General features: G+C 43.6%; 2 protein-coding genes across 2 annotated transcripts; both read left to right on the top strand.

Annotated features, from left to right (window-relative positions):
• The first annotated feature begins 6,393 nt into the window (after positions 1-6,393).
• On the top strand, positions 6,394-9,131 carry zgc:110843 (uncharacterized protein LOC541492 homolog). Its single transcript, XM_047353866.1, has 3 exons — positions 6,394-6,587; positions 7,306-7,508; positions 8,411-9,131. The coding sequence occupies exons 1-3, from the start codon at positions 6,548-6,550 to the stop codon at positions 8,498-8,500; spliced, it is 333 nt and encodes a 110-aa protein (XP_047209822.1). The 5' UTR covers positions 6,394-6,547; the 3' UTR covers positions 8,501-9,131.
• Positions 9,132-12,638: 3,507 nt separating this feature from the next.
• On the top strand, positions 12,639-15,354 carry cxxc5b (CXXC finger protein 5b). The gene is made up of 2 exons (XM_047352815.1): positions 12,639-12,965; positions 13,807-15,354. Exon 2 carries the CDS (start codon positions 13,986-13,988, stop codon positions 14,880-14,882), a length of 897 nt encoding a protein of 298 aa, XP_047208771.1. The 5' UTR covers positions 12,639-12,965; positions 13,807-13,985; the 3' UTR covers positions 14,883-15,354.
• Positions 15,355-17,546: the final 2,192 nt, after the last annotated feature.

Below are 17,546 nucleotides of genomic sequence, written 5' to 3'. Positions count from 1 at the left end.
AACGTTTATTTATAATTCAGTTAGCATTATAATTTCTGATTCCAGGTAAACCCGACGAGGAATACACCTCCAAATGTAAATGAATCTCAGTAAAGAAGTGAAAAGTTTGAAAGAACTTGTTTTAGACATTTGCATAGAAATATTTTCTTCAAATTAAGACAAATGTGAAATTAAAAAAGGCTTTATTTTTGCTCTGATATTAAGCAAGATGTTTTTTTTTTTGGTATTTTCATATTTTTTTTTTTAGGTACAAAGCAGCAGACGGGCCAGTTTATTAAACTCAGGGGTGAGAATGACCACCTTTTTACTGGAGCTAAAAACTCAGCCACCGTAGCTTGGAGGTACAATAACAACATTCTTTACAGTCAGTTTCTGTCCAGTTTCAATAACTCCTATCTTTCTAACTTTCATAAATATCCATCCAGTGATTAACATACTTCTTACGGTTTAGGACAATTATGGAGAAGATGGACCAACAGGGGAAGGTCACCCCCTTTGCAGGACAAAACAATGTGGGACAATTTGAAAAAAAAAAAAAAAGAATATAAAGTATGTTCAGAAGTTCTCATGTCACACACAAATAAAAAAATATTTCTAAAAGTCTTGTTGGTTTCTCTGTTTAGTCGATTTTTATTTTTTTTTAATTCCATCTAACTTTAGGATTGTAAGTATCCAGGGTCAGGAGAGGGAGTCAGTGAAAAGCCCACTGCTGCTACTTGGCCCTGGTTTGTCCTTATGGATGAGGTGTTGGGACAGAGGTCTTCAACAACACCTCCTGTCCTAATTGCCTCCATCCCTGAGGACACTCCAGGGCCAAGCGGAGCGGTGGTCAACCAGATGGAGAAGGAAGACAGTGAGCCAGCAGGAAGGGGTCAGAAAAGAAAGAGGGACAGAGATGAGGAGATGATCAGGGAGGACATGAGGGCACAGAGAGAAGCAGATAAGACGGCACAGAGAATGGACAGACTGTTTTCCAAAGAATGGCACCAAAATAAGATGCTACATAAGAAATATTAAGTTTTGTTCAGATTGTTTCTTAAAATTTTAAGGTGTTCTAATAAATTTCAAAATTGTTTTTGTCACTAGTTATTTACATTTGATCTAACAATACATCAACTTCATTTAAAGTTATAAACAGAATTTATTATGAAAAATACAAACAGCACTTTAAACAGAATGGGGGAAGAAAACATTCAAACAGATCAAGATTACAAGACAAAAGGCATAAAATAAAACTATGTACAAGTATTTACAATGATGACAGCAGGATCAACCTGAGTGACTGGTTCCTGGAAAAACCTCTTGAACAGAACAAAGAGGCAGATGTCTTTCTGAACAGAAAGTCTGGTGGTGTGGCTAAATCTTTCACAAGGTCAGAGACTTGGATGGGAAGCTGCAACTGAGATCTGTGGTTTGTCTTTCTGGATGGTGAACGAAGCATCACACAGGTGGTCTGCAGATGTTTGTGATGCCTCTCTCCACTGTCCATGGTATCGTCCATCAAGTGGGTTTAAAGGGCTGCCACATCACTAAGAGGTAATCGGAAAAATGCAGAATTAGAAGATGGTGCTCACAAAATATTAGAATTAGTTATACCCCTCAAAAATTAATCACATCTATAATATTATACTTGGCTGACACAGTAGTCATGTTCTGGTGGTACCTCCTCCAGGGCGGACACCTCAGCTGAAAGCTGGTCCTGCCAGAGAGCAACGCTGACTGCTTCAGTCCAAACCTCACCATCATTCTCTTTTACAGCCTCCTCTGGGTCATCCTCTGGGGCCATGACATCCTCAGCACCAAGGCAGATGTTGTGGAGGATGGTGCATGCTGTTATGACCTGAAAACAATTTAAAAGAGGGTGCATATATGTGTATATATTATGTATAATGTATATATAAAATGGATCTAGGTCAAGACTTACGTGAGGTACAAAGGTGTGGTGCACCTCCAGCGCTTGCAGGAAGATGGCCCTGAATCTGGTTTTCATCATTCCAAAAACACGCTCTATTATAGAGCGTGTTTTTGGAATGATGGCTGTTAAAGCGCTGGGCTCCCACACCTTGTCTTGTCCTCTTGTAGGGAGTGATGAGGGGGAGTGGATATTGGAGGCATGGGTACCCTCCATCAGCAAGGATAAAATGCCCTGGAGGAGGATAAACTGTACAATGGGCTGTGGCGGAGCACCCTAGAATCATGCACTGACCCAGGCCAACCCACATACGTGTCAATAAAATGGCTCTCAGAAACTGCTTGCAGGATTATAGAAGGGAAGAGTTTCCTGTTCCTGTAGCACTGACCATCAAGGCTGCTTGGACACCTGAAGCGGATATGGCAGCCGTCAATTGCACCCACAGCTTTAAGAAAAACTCTGGCGTGCCAGCCCTGCAAACTCACGGGACACTGCCTTAAGTCCTCAGGGGTCTTTAGAAGGTAGATGACCTGGTGACGAATAGCCACGATCTCCTCTGTAACTCTGTGGACGATGCGATGGACAGTAGAGCGAGGCATCCCAAACACTCTGCAGACCACTCTGTAGGATGTGCCACTTACCACCAAGAAAAGAAAAACCAAGGTCTCAATAGTAGCACCCATCCATGTTGCCTATCCTGGTGCAAAAGATTAAGCAGCACTGCCAGAGACTCCCTGCTCAGCTGAAAATCAGGCCTGGTGTCCTCCTGGTTGAAGAAGCATTTCAGGACTGGGACACTCAGGTTGATCCTGCAGTAAAGGGGTCTGGTCTAGAAAAGGGAAGAATGGAGATGGAAAAACACATTATTTTTAAGGCATGCTTCTGGATATTTTAAGAGATCAAAGCAAGTAGATACTAATACACCAAAAACACTGCATTATTATATAATTATCTAAGAACAGCCAGAGGGGATCAAATACTTTATAATTCCCATCTATCTTAAAATTTAAAGTTGTTGTTTATATATATATATATATATATATATATATATATATATATATATATATATATATATAATATGTCGACATACATTAGCCATTAAGTTGCTATCTCTTTGTTTATTGGCTAGTTAAATCAAACATATTTTTTACCTGAACATGATTGTCTCTGGATTGTACCTGGAATCAGAAATTATAATGCTAACTGAATTATAAATAAACTTTTAAAACATATAGCACATTTCTTCATTAAAAATTCATATTGAAAAGCTTATTTATTCTCAATAACACTCTCCAGCGATACAGTTGGATTACATAAAACTGTCCATTTATTCTGGTTAACCTTAATATCACCTGAAATATTTAATCGATTTTCAGTAACAATTAAAATAATAACATAAACTGTTAGAAATCACTTGTGTTAATCGTTCATTGTGATGACTGCCAGCGGGAGCTTAGTGCCGATAGTCCGGTCAGATCTCTACCGGGCTAGCTCACCTCACCGCCGGTAGGGCTGGCGAGGCGAGCCGGTTACTACGCCGGGAACGGAAAACTCCGAACACGTCGGAGCACATTTGAAATTAAGCGATGTCTAGATAAATCAAGCAGATATTTTACGTCTACATAGTTATATTCCCGCACTAAAAACATTGTAGAAGTTAATTTGTGTCACAGAAAGTGTAATTTTCCACAATTTACTCACAGCTTTTGTTGCTATGGTCCACCATGGCTTCCCCTGCTTGACCAATCCGCTTCGACCCGCAATTAATGATGGGAAATGATGGGCCGCGAAGGATACTCACGACCCATCCTTCAAATCGGGCAAAATAAGGACACATTTGTCGGCAGCATTTGCTCGGAATGATTCATGAATTGGGACAGCCTTTGTCGCCGCGCTGTAACGTAATCGGCCTACAAATGCGGCCTTCGAAGGATGCAGCCCTGAGGCTGACTTCCGGGTCAGCCTCGGCGTTGGTACATTCCCTTTCCGGTTGATTGTCTGAAATATAAAAGTGTTTTCTGAAATGTAAATTTGTTTTCTGAAATGTAAATTTGTTTCGCATCTTATTAAATTGTTTTCTGAAATGTTAATTTGTTTCGGTACTTGGAAAAGTGTTTTGCACCCCCCGGCCACCGTACCAGTGACCCGAAGGACCTGCTTAACAAGAAAAAAAGAGCCTTCAGAGAGGGAGACAGATAATTATTGAGGAGTTTACAGAAACAACTTAAAGTCAAGATAAGAGACAGCAAGGAGGTGTGCAAGAAGAAGCTGGAGAGCAAGCTCCACCAAAACAATATCAGAGATGTGTGGACAGGGATGAAGAAGATCACAGGCTTCAAGCAGAAGGATGATCAGACCGATGGAGGTCTGGACAGAGCCAATGAACTGAACACATTCTTCAATAAGTTCAGTTCAGAAACAAGCTCAGCATCCTCCTCTCCTGCTCACAGCCAAACAGACATTCCACCCTCCTTTGAGCCACAGGACCCACAGCTATCCAGTAACACCTCACATGTTTTATCTTCCACCTCAGCCCTAGACCCTTCTGCTTCTACATGTTTGCCTTCAACCATATCAGAAGATACTGATGCTTCCTTTGCTTCCCCCTTCCACCTGTGTGTCTCAAGAAGTCAAGTGAAGATGCAACTGGAGAGACTAAATCGGAATAAGGCTGCAGGTCCAGATCATGTCAGCCTAGAGTCCTGAAGACCTGTGCAGAGCAGCTCTGTAGGATTCTGCAGAACCTCTTCAACCTTAGCCTGGCCCAGAAGAAGGTTCCGGTGTTGTGGAAGACCTCCTGTCTTGTTCCGGTACCAAAGAAAACTCACCCATCAGTCCTCAATGACTATAGACCTGTTGCCCTGACATCCCACATCATGAAGGTCCTAGAGAGACTCCTGTTGGCCCACCTGAGTAAGCAAACAGTAAACCATCAGGACCCCCTTCAGTTTGCTTATCGCTGTGGAGATGGAGTTGAAGATGCCATCATACACCTGCTTCAACAAACCCACTGTCATCTGGACAAAGCCAGCAGCACTGTGATGATCATGTTCTTTGATTTCTCCAGTGCATTTAATACAATTCAACCTGATTTGCTTTGTCAGAAACTCCAGAAGACTCAGGTGGAGGCCTCAACAATCTCCTGGATCAAAGACTACCTGACAAACAGACCGCAGTTTGTGAGACTGAAGGGTTGTGAGTCTAACCAGGTAGTCAGCAGCACAGGAGCACCACAGGGGACTGTACTCTCACCATTCCTCTTCACTCTGTACACCTCAGACTTCCAGTACAAGACAGACTCCTGTCATCTGCAGAAATACTCGGATGATTCTGCAGTCGTGGGGTGGATCAGAGATGGACAAGAAGCTGAGTACAGGAAGGTGGTGGACCGCTTTGTGGCATGGTGTGGAAACAATCATCTCATTTTGAACGTGACTAAAACAAAGGAGATGATTGTAGATTTTAAGAGAAACAGGAATAAGTCAAAAACTATTTCTATCATGGGAGAAGAAGTGGAGGTGGTGGAGGAGTATAAATACCTCGGTGTTCACCTGGACAACAGACTAGAGTGGAGATGCAACTGTGAAGCCATCTACAAGAAGGGACAGAGCAGACTGTACTTCTTGAGGAAGCTTAGGTCCTTTGGTGTTTGCAGCAAGATGCTGCATATCTTCTATAAGTCTGTTGTGGAGAGTCTGATCTCTTCTACCATCATCTGCTGGGGAAGCAGCATCAGAACCAGGGACTTAAAAAAGCTCAACAAGCTGATAAAAAAGGCTGGCTCTGTTCTGGGGACTCCTCTGGAACCTCTGGAGATCATTGTGGAAAGACGGATTCTTCATAAAATGAAGAACATTATGGAGAACCCTGAGCATCTTCTTCATGAGACTGTCCTACAAAAACAGTGTCTTCAGTCAGAGGCTTCTTCTGATCTGCTGTAAGACGGAGCGCTACAGGAGATCCTTCCTGCACACAGCCATCAGCATCTACAACGGCTCTTTGAGGAAACCTTCATAATGAGCTACAACAACATTTAATTTCCCTTTGGGATTAATAAAGTATTTTTGAATTGAATTGAAAGATTCATAATTAGCCAGCATACTACGATTTTATGTAGGTTGCCATACTAATCGCAAATATATTTATTTTTAATGTGGTTTTTATGTGGTTTACTTTCGAGGGCTGTAGGGTCTAGGCAGAAACATTGATGCCTGCCAAGACTAAAACGAGATTGTTGTCTGCCTAAAATATCCGGTAGAGCTCCTTTGAAAAATATATTATTCTCCGTTACTATATTTAATAGATGATATGTGATTCGGCGTGGACATGTATAAATGTCTAAGAATATGAAGTGAGGCAAATTCTGCTTTATGTTAGTTTAATTTTCTTCTTTAATCTGCAATAAAAAGAGGCCGGATGCACTTTGTCCGTAAACATCTTGTTTTGCGGTATCTTGCTCCCGATTGGTCGCTCCGATGTGACGTAGTAGTAAAGGGGACATCACTATCAGCGGACAGTTTCATGAAGCTAACCGGTTGACCTTGCTGCTTGCCGTTGACCGCAAACAACCGTCAGGATAAAGAAAACGCGACAACTCAAAGTTTACGTGACCGGTGATAGAAGCCCGAGTGTCCGATGGCAGTGGTCCACAACTCCGGTTTCAGGTTAACCAAAGGTACGGTATTAAAGCTAGCTACCATGCTAGCCCTACGACTTAATACGAGTTATTTAATGAGCGCTGAGTGCGGCCGACGTGTGTCTGCCACCCAACGCTACCAGTCCGTTTACTACCGACTGCTTACTCTGGGGATTATTTCAGATTAATCTACAGGCTGTAGTGGGAACCTAAATAATATAAAGAAGTATAAATCATTTCCTCCTGTTTCGCTTTTTGCTTCGCGTGACTGCCGAGTGATATTTAGTTAACCAACTGGTCTGTCATCTGAGCTCCTGTTTGCATCTTTAATTGGTCAAACGGGTATACTGGACCGAGCAGCCATGTCTGTTGCTAATTACGCGACTGTGTTTGGATCAGGATATAATCTGTAAAACAGGCAGTTTCACATTGTGCTCATTTTTCTCACAATGCGTTAAGCTTTTCTGTTGATAATCTGTGAACGTCTGGAGGTATTTTCCAGTTCCAGCACCTATTTCAGGTTAGATCCAAGTATAGAAAATTAGAGAATATTCTGACTAGCAGTATATCAGGTTTTTTCAGATATCCATAAGTCAATTATTTATCCATGTCAATCCATGTCTCTCTCCATCCAGTTTGAGGTCCATCTGCCATTTCTGCTGTGACATTTGCACATCCATAAACAAACCATGTTAAGAGTGAATTACCAATAAAATCATCCCTTTATTTGAGCATTTGTACGCTTTCCTCTCTCTAGAACATTTCTTGATTGCTGTGCCAGTGGCAGTCGTTTCAGCAGCTGCAGGTTTTCTAGTGAGCCACTTCCTGAGCAGCCGTACCTGCAAGAAGGGCCATGTGAACGTAGGCATCAGCAAAGACAGCCCCAAAGTGGTGCACAGCTTTGACATGGAGGACATCGGCACCAAGGCAGTGTACTGCCGCTGCTGGAAATCTAAAAAGGTTAGACATACAAGAAGGGAACTTAAAAAAAAAAATGGATCATGTAACCTTGTTAGGAGTTTAATACATATATTATTTAAGATCCAACTTGGAGTAATTCCTTTGACGTCGTATGCTATGAATTTCATTTTAACGTTTTTATTTTAGAATGACAACACCAAGAGATGTTTTTTACTTAATCAAGATATTAAAAAAACCAAAAAAAAACTGCTAATTTATTTTCATTACAATATTAAACATTAGAAATCCAATTTTTAAAGATTGGTGGTGATTTTTAATCTCTGGTTGTGTAAAGTAATTATGATTATAGCCGATTCAGATTTTTCTGTAAGGGTTTTAATTAACAGTGATTAAAGTGTTTTTCTAGCCTTCCTCTTGTGAGTGGTCATTAATGATCTCTAATAGGATCATAAGCACACTGTGTGTCAGAGAGCTGTTGCTGTAAAACAGGATTTTACCCTCTTTTAAAACAAAATGATTTGGGCTTCATATTTTTAAACCGCCTTTAAAACCTTATATTGGCTGTTGGCATTACTAGCTGAAAGGTTGTTCAGCGAGAGGATTAACAGCAAGTGGGGAAATGCATTCAAACTTTGTGTTATCTGCTGTGGAGTCAGGCATGTCTCAGTGGAAAATAGTTTCCTTTAAAGTAATTTCTTGCATCTCATTTTTAAACACCTCACTGATACTGAAAATAGCTAATCTAGTCTTCATCTTTCAGTGATAACCACCACACAGAATAGTGTTGTCCCTAGTGTGACCTGTTAGGTGTGATGCATTCAGTGATTGGTAAAAATATCTTATTTGAGTTGCTGACTGGCTGATTTAACTGCGTGTAATGCAACCCGACGGTGTTGGAGTGTGATAATGTTTTCCTCTGGCGCTGTGCTTCCTTCCTGTAGTTCCCATTCTGTGACGGTGCCCACACCAAGCACAACGAGGAAACCGGAGATAACGTTGGGCCTCTCATCATCAAAAAGAAAGACGCATAGTGCAACGCCGTGGACAAACCCGTCCCTCCCTGACTGCTCATGCTTCCAACGCTGCCTGATCATTCATCAGTATTGTTGTGGTCTCCTGTAGATGACCCTGAAGAAGCCAGAACATACTGCAAATATCTTTTTCTTCACATTTCCCAATATTCCCATACTAAACAACATATTTGATACAAGATTATTCTGGGCAGATCAGGGACTGTGACAATCAATGCAGTTAGAGCTGGGGGTTGTTTTTGGGGCTAACCTTTGTGTTGGTTCTTGGTGGCTCCATGTGTTGTGGAGCAGGTGGTTGAAATATGAAATAATTACTTATTTGCTTCGACAGTCCAATATTTATGTTGATTCCAGCACATGCCTTATCTTTGTATGATGAACACAGCAATCCATATGAATGTTACATGAAATATTCAGTTTGTTTTGCTGCTTTATAGAAATGTTTGTCTTAAATTAAAATAAAAAAGTGTTGATTGTTAAAACACTATCTGCCCCCTCCAGCTTTCTGATCTAACTGTATGTGTCTGAAGGGATCTATTTTGCATATTCATCAGATTGATTTATCTACTGGCTCCAGTGTGCTTGGGTCAGTGTGCTGTATATTGTTAATAAAACATGTTGAGTGATCTAATTTGTTGTCACTTTTTTTTTTTTTTTAGTTTTGGGGCCAAACTCCACAGGAAAATCAAGCAGACCCAGTTTTAACTAGTTCCTGTCTGTTTGCAGCACATCCAGAGCGTCGTGTCTATGGATTAGCAGTGGACAGGGATAATGAGTAAACAGCTCAGTGTGGCGACTGCAGTGAGGCCTGGTGTGTGTGTGTGTGTGTGTGTGTGTGTGTGTGGGGGGGGTGGCTTTGGCCGGAGGGGCTGCTGTGCTGCAGTGTCCACCAGCACCAGTGGCCATTTTAAAATGGGTGACTGTATTTGCGTTGACCACTAGAAGACGCTGTGTTTACACGGATGGTCCAGGCCAGACGGTGTAGTAACCGTGGGCCCCTGCTCCCATAGAGACACGCACGCTCGCTCACACACGGATGCACACGCACGAGGTGTCTGGCTGCGTGCCAGATGCAAGGAGGACTCTCAGAAGAGGTGGAGTGGACTCCGGCGCTCCTGCGTGGAGGAGTCACATCCTTTATCAGGCGGCTTCACGGTGTTGCAGAGAGGGGAGCAGTTCAGCTGTGATATACAGGAGATTTAAAGGTGAACCAATGACAGCGGATCAAAGACTAACATGTTGCTGTTTAGTGTGGATATTAAGTAGTACTTATAGTGAAGTATAAGGTATTTAGTCAATAGGGAAATTTACTATTTTTCATAGTCATAATTTGAGTTATTAATTATTGAAAGTATTAAATTAATCTTATATAACATTACCTCTGTGTGGGCCTGTGTTCTCTCAGTATGATAATCGTAAGTGGTATCAGTGGTACCACGGTGCCTACACAAAGGGCCATATCAGTACCTAATTAGGTTCAATTAAAACAACCTGCCAATCATCTCATAGCTTAAAGGCTGTAGCTTTTTGAACAGTGTTGTCTTAAGAGTGAGTGGAGGTGGGAGGGGAGGCTTCTTTAAGTGCTTCACACGTGGGCCGTGTATCATAAGCACATCTGACGTTAGGCCTCTTATTATTGTGCATTAAATGACCTACGCCTCTGGCATCTGATTGGCTTCCAAGCTTCTGATAATTCTGCTTATGACTAAACTGCAATGATCTGATCTATATGTGTAAAAGGTACTGGTCAGGGCGTGTTATCCTGTTACTTCTGATGTGCGTTCGCCTTAAGTTTCCACACCTTGACCTTTTCGCGACTGGGAATATTTCAAAATTCCAAATTGCTCTTAAGTAGAAAAAAAATGCAGTAGCCTTCTTTCAGTCAGCCTACCGGCAGTGTGCAGCAACTGGGGGAGCAGGGGCAGTGATGCGTTACCACATAAAAACTCCAGTCATTTCAACATTTTCTCTGGCATTAAAGTAAAAGGATTTTAAACCGTAGGAAATGTATCCGACCATTTTTACGAGTTTGAAACCGTAAATTGTTAAAACCTCGCTATAGCTTGATACCAGAATCAGAACATGGTTCTGTGGGTCCTCACATAGAATTTCATTGGGGGATCTTTCAACCATTGCTTTAGCTGGTTTAAAAAAACATGACCTAACAACTGTATCAGTGTTGCTTTAATGAAATGATTTGCTTCCAGATATCAAATGGCCTAACCTGTTTAACACATTTGAACATGTTAATATTTATTTTTTGTTTCTGTAGCATCTTTGGGAGCTCAGAACTAAATATTGACTAAAGACAATTATCAACCAACTGTATCATCCTAAAAGAGTGATACTGATGACGTTTGTAAACTCGACTAAAATGAGAATTCTAGCGCTCCTGGGGGCCCCCTGTTGGTTTGGGGGTCCTAAGCAGCTGCTTGGTCTGCCTAGACCTTGGGGTGGGTATGCTTACAATTGCAAAAACATCAGCTGTAAGGAGAAACAGGTTTAGGTCACACATGGCAGCAGTTTAAATATTATCTATCTTTAAAACCAAGCTAAACAAAAATTAGGAATGAATCTAGTTCTACACATATGTATAGTATATATGAATCTCGTCTTTGCTGTTAAAAATAAATCATCAACATATTACAGTAACAATCATCATCCAGTGTAAAATTTGAACAACTGACCATAACTGCTTATTTTGTATGAGTAATACTAAAAAATATTTTGGTCATACATGTGTAAACGGGCTGCACGGTGGTGCAGTTGGTAGCACTGTTGCCTTGCAGAAAGAAGGTCCTGGGTTCAATTCCCAGCCTGGGGTCTTTCTGCATGGACTTTGCATGTTCTCCCCGTGCATGCGTGGGTTCTCACCGGGTACTCCGGCTTCCTCCCACAGTCCAAAGACATGCCTGTTAGGTTAATTGTTAACTCTAAATTGCCCTTAGGTGTATGAATGAGTGTGTGCGTGGTTGTTTGTGTGTTGCCCTGCGATGGACTGGTGACCTGTCCAGGGTGTACCCCGCCTCTTGCCCATTGAATGCTGGAGATAGGCACAAGCTCCTCCGCAACCCACTATGGAATAAGCGGTAGAAAATGACTGACTAACGTGTATAAACCTAATGTTAGAGAGAATTCTGAAGCTCCTAAGCAGCCATTTAGTTTTCCTTAGACTGGCTCCGATTACACGTGTAAAACTATCAAACATAAGCCTTCTGTTTATAATAAAGATAATGTAGGGCAACAGAATTTGCTACAAACAATAATAAAAAGCCTCATGATGATCATCTGATAATAATAATAAATATAAATTATTTTAAAATGTTTTTATAATATTTTTCAGGGAGCTTAGTGGCAGACAGATATAAAAATAAATCTTGGTTTTGCTATTAAAGATAAATTGTACATATATTACAGTATCAACCTTCACCGTGTGTAAAATTTTGAAAAAGCGACCCAAATCTCCCCTTTTGCATGAGTGATGTTGATGTGTTACTAAATATTTTCTAAATTTTCTAGAATTCTAGCACTCATGTGGGCCCCCTGCTGGTGTGGAGGCCCTAAGCATGTTGCTTAGTTTACTTCTGCCTTTGGCTGGTTCGGCTTGGATTAAGCTACACACTGCAACAATTTAATCATGTTCTATTAACTAAAGTTATTTCTCTCTTTCTTTCTCTGTGTTTATATAAACACAAGGATTTGATTTTTTTTTTTTTTTATAGCCAAAGAATTAGCAATGAATATGTGAATATAGGTAAATCCTAAACGGGATTTGTATAGATCTGTGATAATGTTTTGGAGCCTGATTATATTCTTTGGCTGATAAACTTAATGACTACTTTTATGCTAGATGTGTAATATTTTCTGTCTCTACAAAAGATCTGTTTATTTATTTATTTGCTTATTTACATTCATAAAAATATTTTGTGTTGTTTTTATTTATACGTGTATGACTTTCATTGTCCTTTTTTTTTTATAAAGACAAGGTTTGTGTTTTCTATTCTTTTAATAATTAATGACTATTTACAATTTAGAAAGACACTTTAGGGCATAATGGCCCATTATTAATTAGAATAATGGAAGACATATGGACCTATGAATCCCGATTTTGCTGTTGAGTATGAGTCGTGAACACATTGTAGTAACAACCTCCACTTGTGTGTAAAAAGTCATCCTCAGATGAGTTGAGCTGATGGGTGTATTTGGGTGTAATCATCGCTGTCAGCCGGACCGCTCCTGAGGACATCACGGGGTCGCTCTGACCACACGAGCCTCGGCTGCAGAGTCCACTTCGCATTTTGAGCGACGCCCCCAAATTCCGTGCAGAGTGTTTGCAGACCCTCCGGGACGGAGAGGTGGAGGAGGAATCGGCAGCTCCGCCGTCCACATACGCTACGATCAGCTCGACATTAGTTTATGACTTCATCATATATTTGACAGGAGAGCCCAGGCCCGTGTTGGGAAGGTAAAGAGACACGTTTTTATGATCGTACTTCCTGTTGATTTAGCCGTTTTCTCGCCCGATTCCTCTGCCTTCCTGCGCGCAGCGCCGTGTCGCAGCGACCACTCGGACTGTGGTCAGCTCGCCGTGGCGTCGGTCCTCTTAGGTAACCTCATTCACGCTTAAGTGATCGATTACATCTGCCGATCGACCCTTCAAAGGGCACAAACTCATACTCTGTAATAACATACATGTTCCGTGTATATTTGGCTGTGTTGCTTTTTTCCACAAACGTGGACACAGAATATAGCCTGGTCTTTTTTTATCCACAGCTCCCGCATCGTTGCGCACCTCGCTCCTCGTCGTCGATACCAGACAAAAGACAGCCTGTTTTTCTTTATGGTCCCTTATTTGGTGTTTCTCCGCTCTGTTTAAGCCCTGGCTGGCACACATAACAGCAGTCGTCAAAATGTATTTGAAAAGCGCGCTCCACATTTGACCTGCGCATATGCGCATATCTTTGCATATTGTTGTCGCTCTGTTATTGATTGCATTGATATACCGTGAAATTCTTAAAGGGATACTGCCTCCTGTATGCGGAAATCCTTTGCAAGGCATGCACTGTCTCTCACAGAGACTCACACACGGATCTGTGCTTCTGGTTTTTATCAGTATTATTTCTATAGGTTTATTCATATATATTATTTTAACTCTGATTATCTGTCTGATAATTTCTTGACACTGTTAACTAGTTCTGCTAGGAAAATAAGCTGATCCTGTCTTCCCTGTTTAGTCTCTTTCTGGATCGGTCTCTCCAGCATTTCTATTCTTAACCTTCCTGTCTTCATCCCCTATTCATTTCCAGCTCTCCAGGACTCTGAAGCCGCTGCAGAGAATGGGAATAGGGACACAGGCCAAGGCTTGCCATTTTGGCTGAAGTAACAGCAGGACAGTTGTCAGCCCCGCGTCAGCTTCAGTCCCCTTCTCCCACCCACACAAACACACAAGGGCAAACAGCCCCCCCACCCATAACCAGCCGCTGCCATGTCCACCGCTGTAGACATCGCTGGCCCTTCCTCCCCAGATCAGGCCCACAGCAGTGCTAAAATCCCCAATGAGCCCCTAAGACCGAGCCTTAAACGCTCCAGCCACCCCTACACCCTCTCCCATTACATCTCTACCCCTTCCCCTGCTGTGGATGTCAAAGGCCTGATCCAGCCATCTCCGGCTCAGGAGCTACGTCCTGCCCAGCCCAGTAACAGTAAGCCCCGTCGGGCCCCCTCCTGGCCCGACATGTGGGAGTCGCCGAGCGGGCTCCACCTGGCCCATGCCGCAGAGCTGCTGATGCGTGCTGGGCTGCTGGCTCTCACCCCTGCCACCACAGAGCAGGCCAGCCTGGGCGCGCAGAGCAGCCAGCCGGCTAAAAAGGAGGCTGCCGAGGCTAAGGGAGGAAAGGGAGATGGCGAAGGAGGTGGATCAGGGCCCGAGGAGGAGGAAGAGGACTCCTCTGGATGCAGCACTGACTTCCAACCGTTTCTCGGTGCCTGGTTCCCCTTTAGTCCCGCTCTGTTCCCTCTGACAGGCTTTCAGATGGGAGGAGGTCATTGGAGGAGCGCAGCTGTGGGAGCTGAGGGCATAGAGGGGCTGGTGGCAGAGGGCTACTCCCCTGGCTCACTGGGCGGGGGCGGTGGAGGTAGAAGGAAGAGGAAGAGGTGTGGGGAGTGCGTGCCTTGCCGACGTCAGACGAACTGCGAACAGTGCAGCAGCTGCCGCAACCGCAAGAGGGGACACCAGATCTGTAAATACAGAAAGTGCGAGGAGCTGAAGAGGAAGCCCGGGGGTCCTGGGTTCGACAGCAGGGTATCTGGGTTTGATTTAAGGGGGTCCGACTTTACTTTGGGCCTGGCACAGGAGAGAAGCAACGGGGCCCTGGACGGATAGTAGCTCCTGTGTGGGCAAAAGCTGGTCGGATGATTGTTGGGAGCTGTAGTATACGGGACACCACGATAACATGTTCGGACTGCGGTACAAAGCTCCGTTTAAGAATGTCCACACCTGTTTCCATCCTTTCTTTTGACAATCAGTGAATATGGGAGAGGAGAAAAAAGAGGATACCAATGTGCGTCAATATTTAGATGACAACAAAAATGCCTGTACATAGGACTGTAAATATCTGGAAAACATTATGTCCTTTTTTTACATTGCTTTCCAGTTTGGATGTACCATGCTTCAGCATAAAGACGGAGCCAAAATGTTTTTTTGTTGTTTCTAATGAGGAGTTTCTTGCTTCTGTTGTTCTGACGTCACTGCATCAGTAAGAAATGAATGAGTTCAGCCTTGGCTAAATTATTTCATGTGCTACTTGTACTGTATAGCTCTGTTTGCCCTTTTGAAATAAAAAGTTTGCCATGTGCTACTTGTCTATGAGGTTTGTGATATTACCGTACCTGTGCTCATTTCTAATTAGCTGTTTGAAGCCACGTTGGCGCTTGCTCTTGCTCCTGCGTGCCACTGTCTGAGTGTAGTTGTTCATGTCACCTCTTTAAGACCTTATCAGGTACCATTACTGACCTTTGGAAGTTTTGTTGGCTTTATGGGGACCAAAGCCAGGTCCAAATGTAACAGAAATTGGTTTTGGGCTTCGGGTTAGTGCTAAAATGCGAATTAAGATTAGGCCATGTCCAGGACTGTACTGACATTGGTTAGGGTATGGCACAAATGGTGTTACTTAAGTAAATGAAAGTCAACAAAATTTCCTAATATGGTTAGAAATACAAACCTACACAAGTGTACTTATGTATGTTACCTTTTTTAGGCCTTTTCTGGTATAATCGCCTGGTTTTTCAAGACCTTATGTGGAACGAAGTCCGGTCCTCATGTGGTGGAACATCACTTTCAGGGTTGGTGGTTAGGGTTAAGACTAAGGTGAGGGTAGGTAATGTGTTAGATAGGGTTAGAGGTGGTGCAAGGTTAGTCATAAAATGGGGTTACGGAAATGAAGTCAACACAATGTTCTAATAAGAATAGGAATCCAAACTTGTGTGTTTGTGTGTGTGTTTAAGGTGTTGTGGATTATGAGTCACCTAATGGTGTGGCTGAGAGCCTTATCGCAACCCCACAGACACGCACACACAAACACACCTACACAACGCTTTGGCACGTCCGCACTCTCAGGGTAAACCTGACATGCACACACAATCACAACACCCTATTTTTCCCCCCATGTTCTTCTTCTCTTTTTTTTTCAGAAGTATGCATCACATCCAGACACACAGATTTTTAAAAGCAAACCTGCAACCAGCTGGACCGAGGCTACAGGGAGGCTTTTTTTTCCCCTCTCCTTGCTGCCGTAACGATGGCTGATGTGATAAGACCTTCTTCCTCGGCGCCACACTCCAGGGGACCGCAGGGAAGACGTAACCATGGCAACGGCCGGCCCGAGGTGTCACGCTATAATTGGGCCACGGCTGCACTTCCTGTGAGCCTTCAGTCAGGGGATCGCAGAGGGACTGCGCGTGCATATCTGTGTGTGCGTGCGTGCATCTGTGTGTGCGTCTGTGTGTGTTTTGTCAGGCACACACAGAGGGAGAGAGAGAGATGGAGAGAGAAAGCACTGCACGCCAGCCAACACAGGACACTGCCAACTCATGGAGAAAAAGCAGCGAGCTCCAACATCACGCTATTACAACGCTCCCACTGAATGAGAAACACAGTCTTTTAGTTTGAGCCCACAGTGTAGTGTTTCTTCATCTCCCAGACAAAAGGGGAATTTCAAATTCTTGGATCTGCAGCCCCCCCCACCAACTCACACACACAGACACACACACACACACACCTCCCCTTCTCTCTTCAGTGCCTTTTCTAGTGATTTGGAGCTTAATCCCCCCCAACCTACCACCACCACCCTCCCTAGTCTTGACACACACAGGAACACACACACTCACACAGACACACACACCGGAAATCTATGTCACCCGCTGCCCAGCAGGTCCAGTGACTCCCTGAACGCCTGCAGTCTGGCTCCACTGGCCTGCAAGATGGCAGAAGAGGAGGAGGGGGCAGGATAGAGAAGAGGAGGAAGGGGGGAGGGTTCAGAGAGAGTTAGGGGGGAGGAAGAGGGGGTGGAAAGCGGATCTGGGATGGTGGGGGGATAAGGAGTGGGGTGTAGGTGGAGGGGGTGGGGAGTGTGGTATGGTGAAGGGCAGATAGAGCGTAGGGGTGGTAGGTTGGTTGGGGGGAGGGGGGTTGGGGTAAGAGAGTGGCTGAAACAGGGGGGAAAGATGAAAAGCAGGCCACAGGGGGAGAGAAAAGAGAAAGAGAGGGGACACGCAGGGAGGAGGACAGGGAGATGGACAGCAGGGGATGAAGATAACGCGGGCCAAACAAAGAGAGAGGAAGAGATGAGTGTGAGATCCAGAGAGCGGAGTGGCGGAGGCCGGCCGAAATGCAGGGAGACATAGATGCAGGGTAATGATAGATGCAGTGTCCAGAGCTCCGATGTGTGCGGTCACAAAGCCCTGTGGAGCTTACATATGTTAGCAGCACTCTGGAGGAAAAAACTCCTCTCACACTGCAGTGGAGTAACCTGCCAGCCCAAGGCAACCT

Source organism: Girardinichthys multiradiatus, chromosome 23 (assembly GCF_021462225.1).
Source record: "Girardinichthys multiradiatus isolate DD_20200921_A chromosome 23, DD_fGirMul_XY1, whole genome shotgun sequence".
Taxonomy (NCBI): domain Eukaryota; kingdom Metazoa; phylum Chordata; class Actinopteri; order Cyprinodontiformes; family Goodeidae; genus Girardinichthys; species Girardinichthys multiradiatus.
This window is presented reverse-complemented; position numbering and strand designations above follow the sequence as displayed.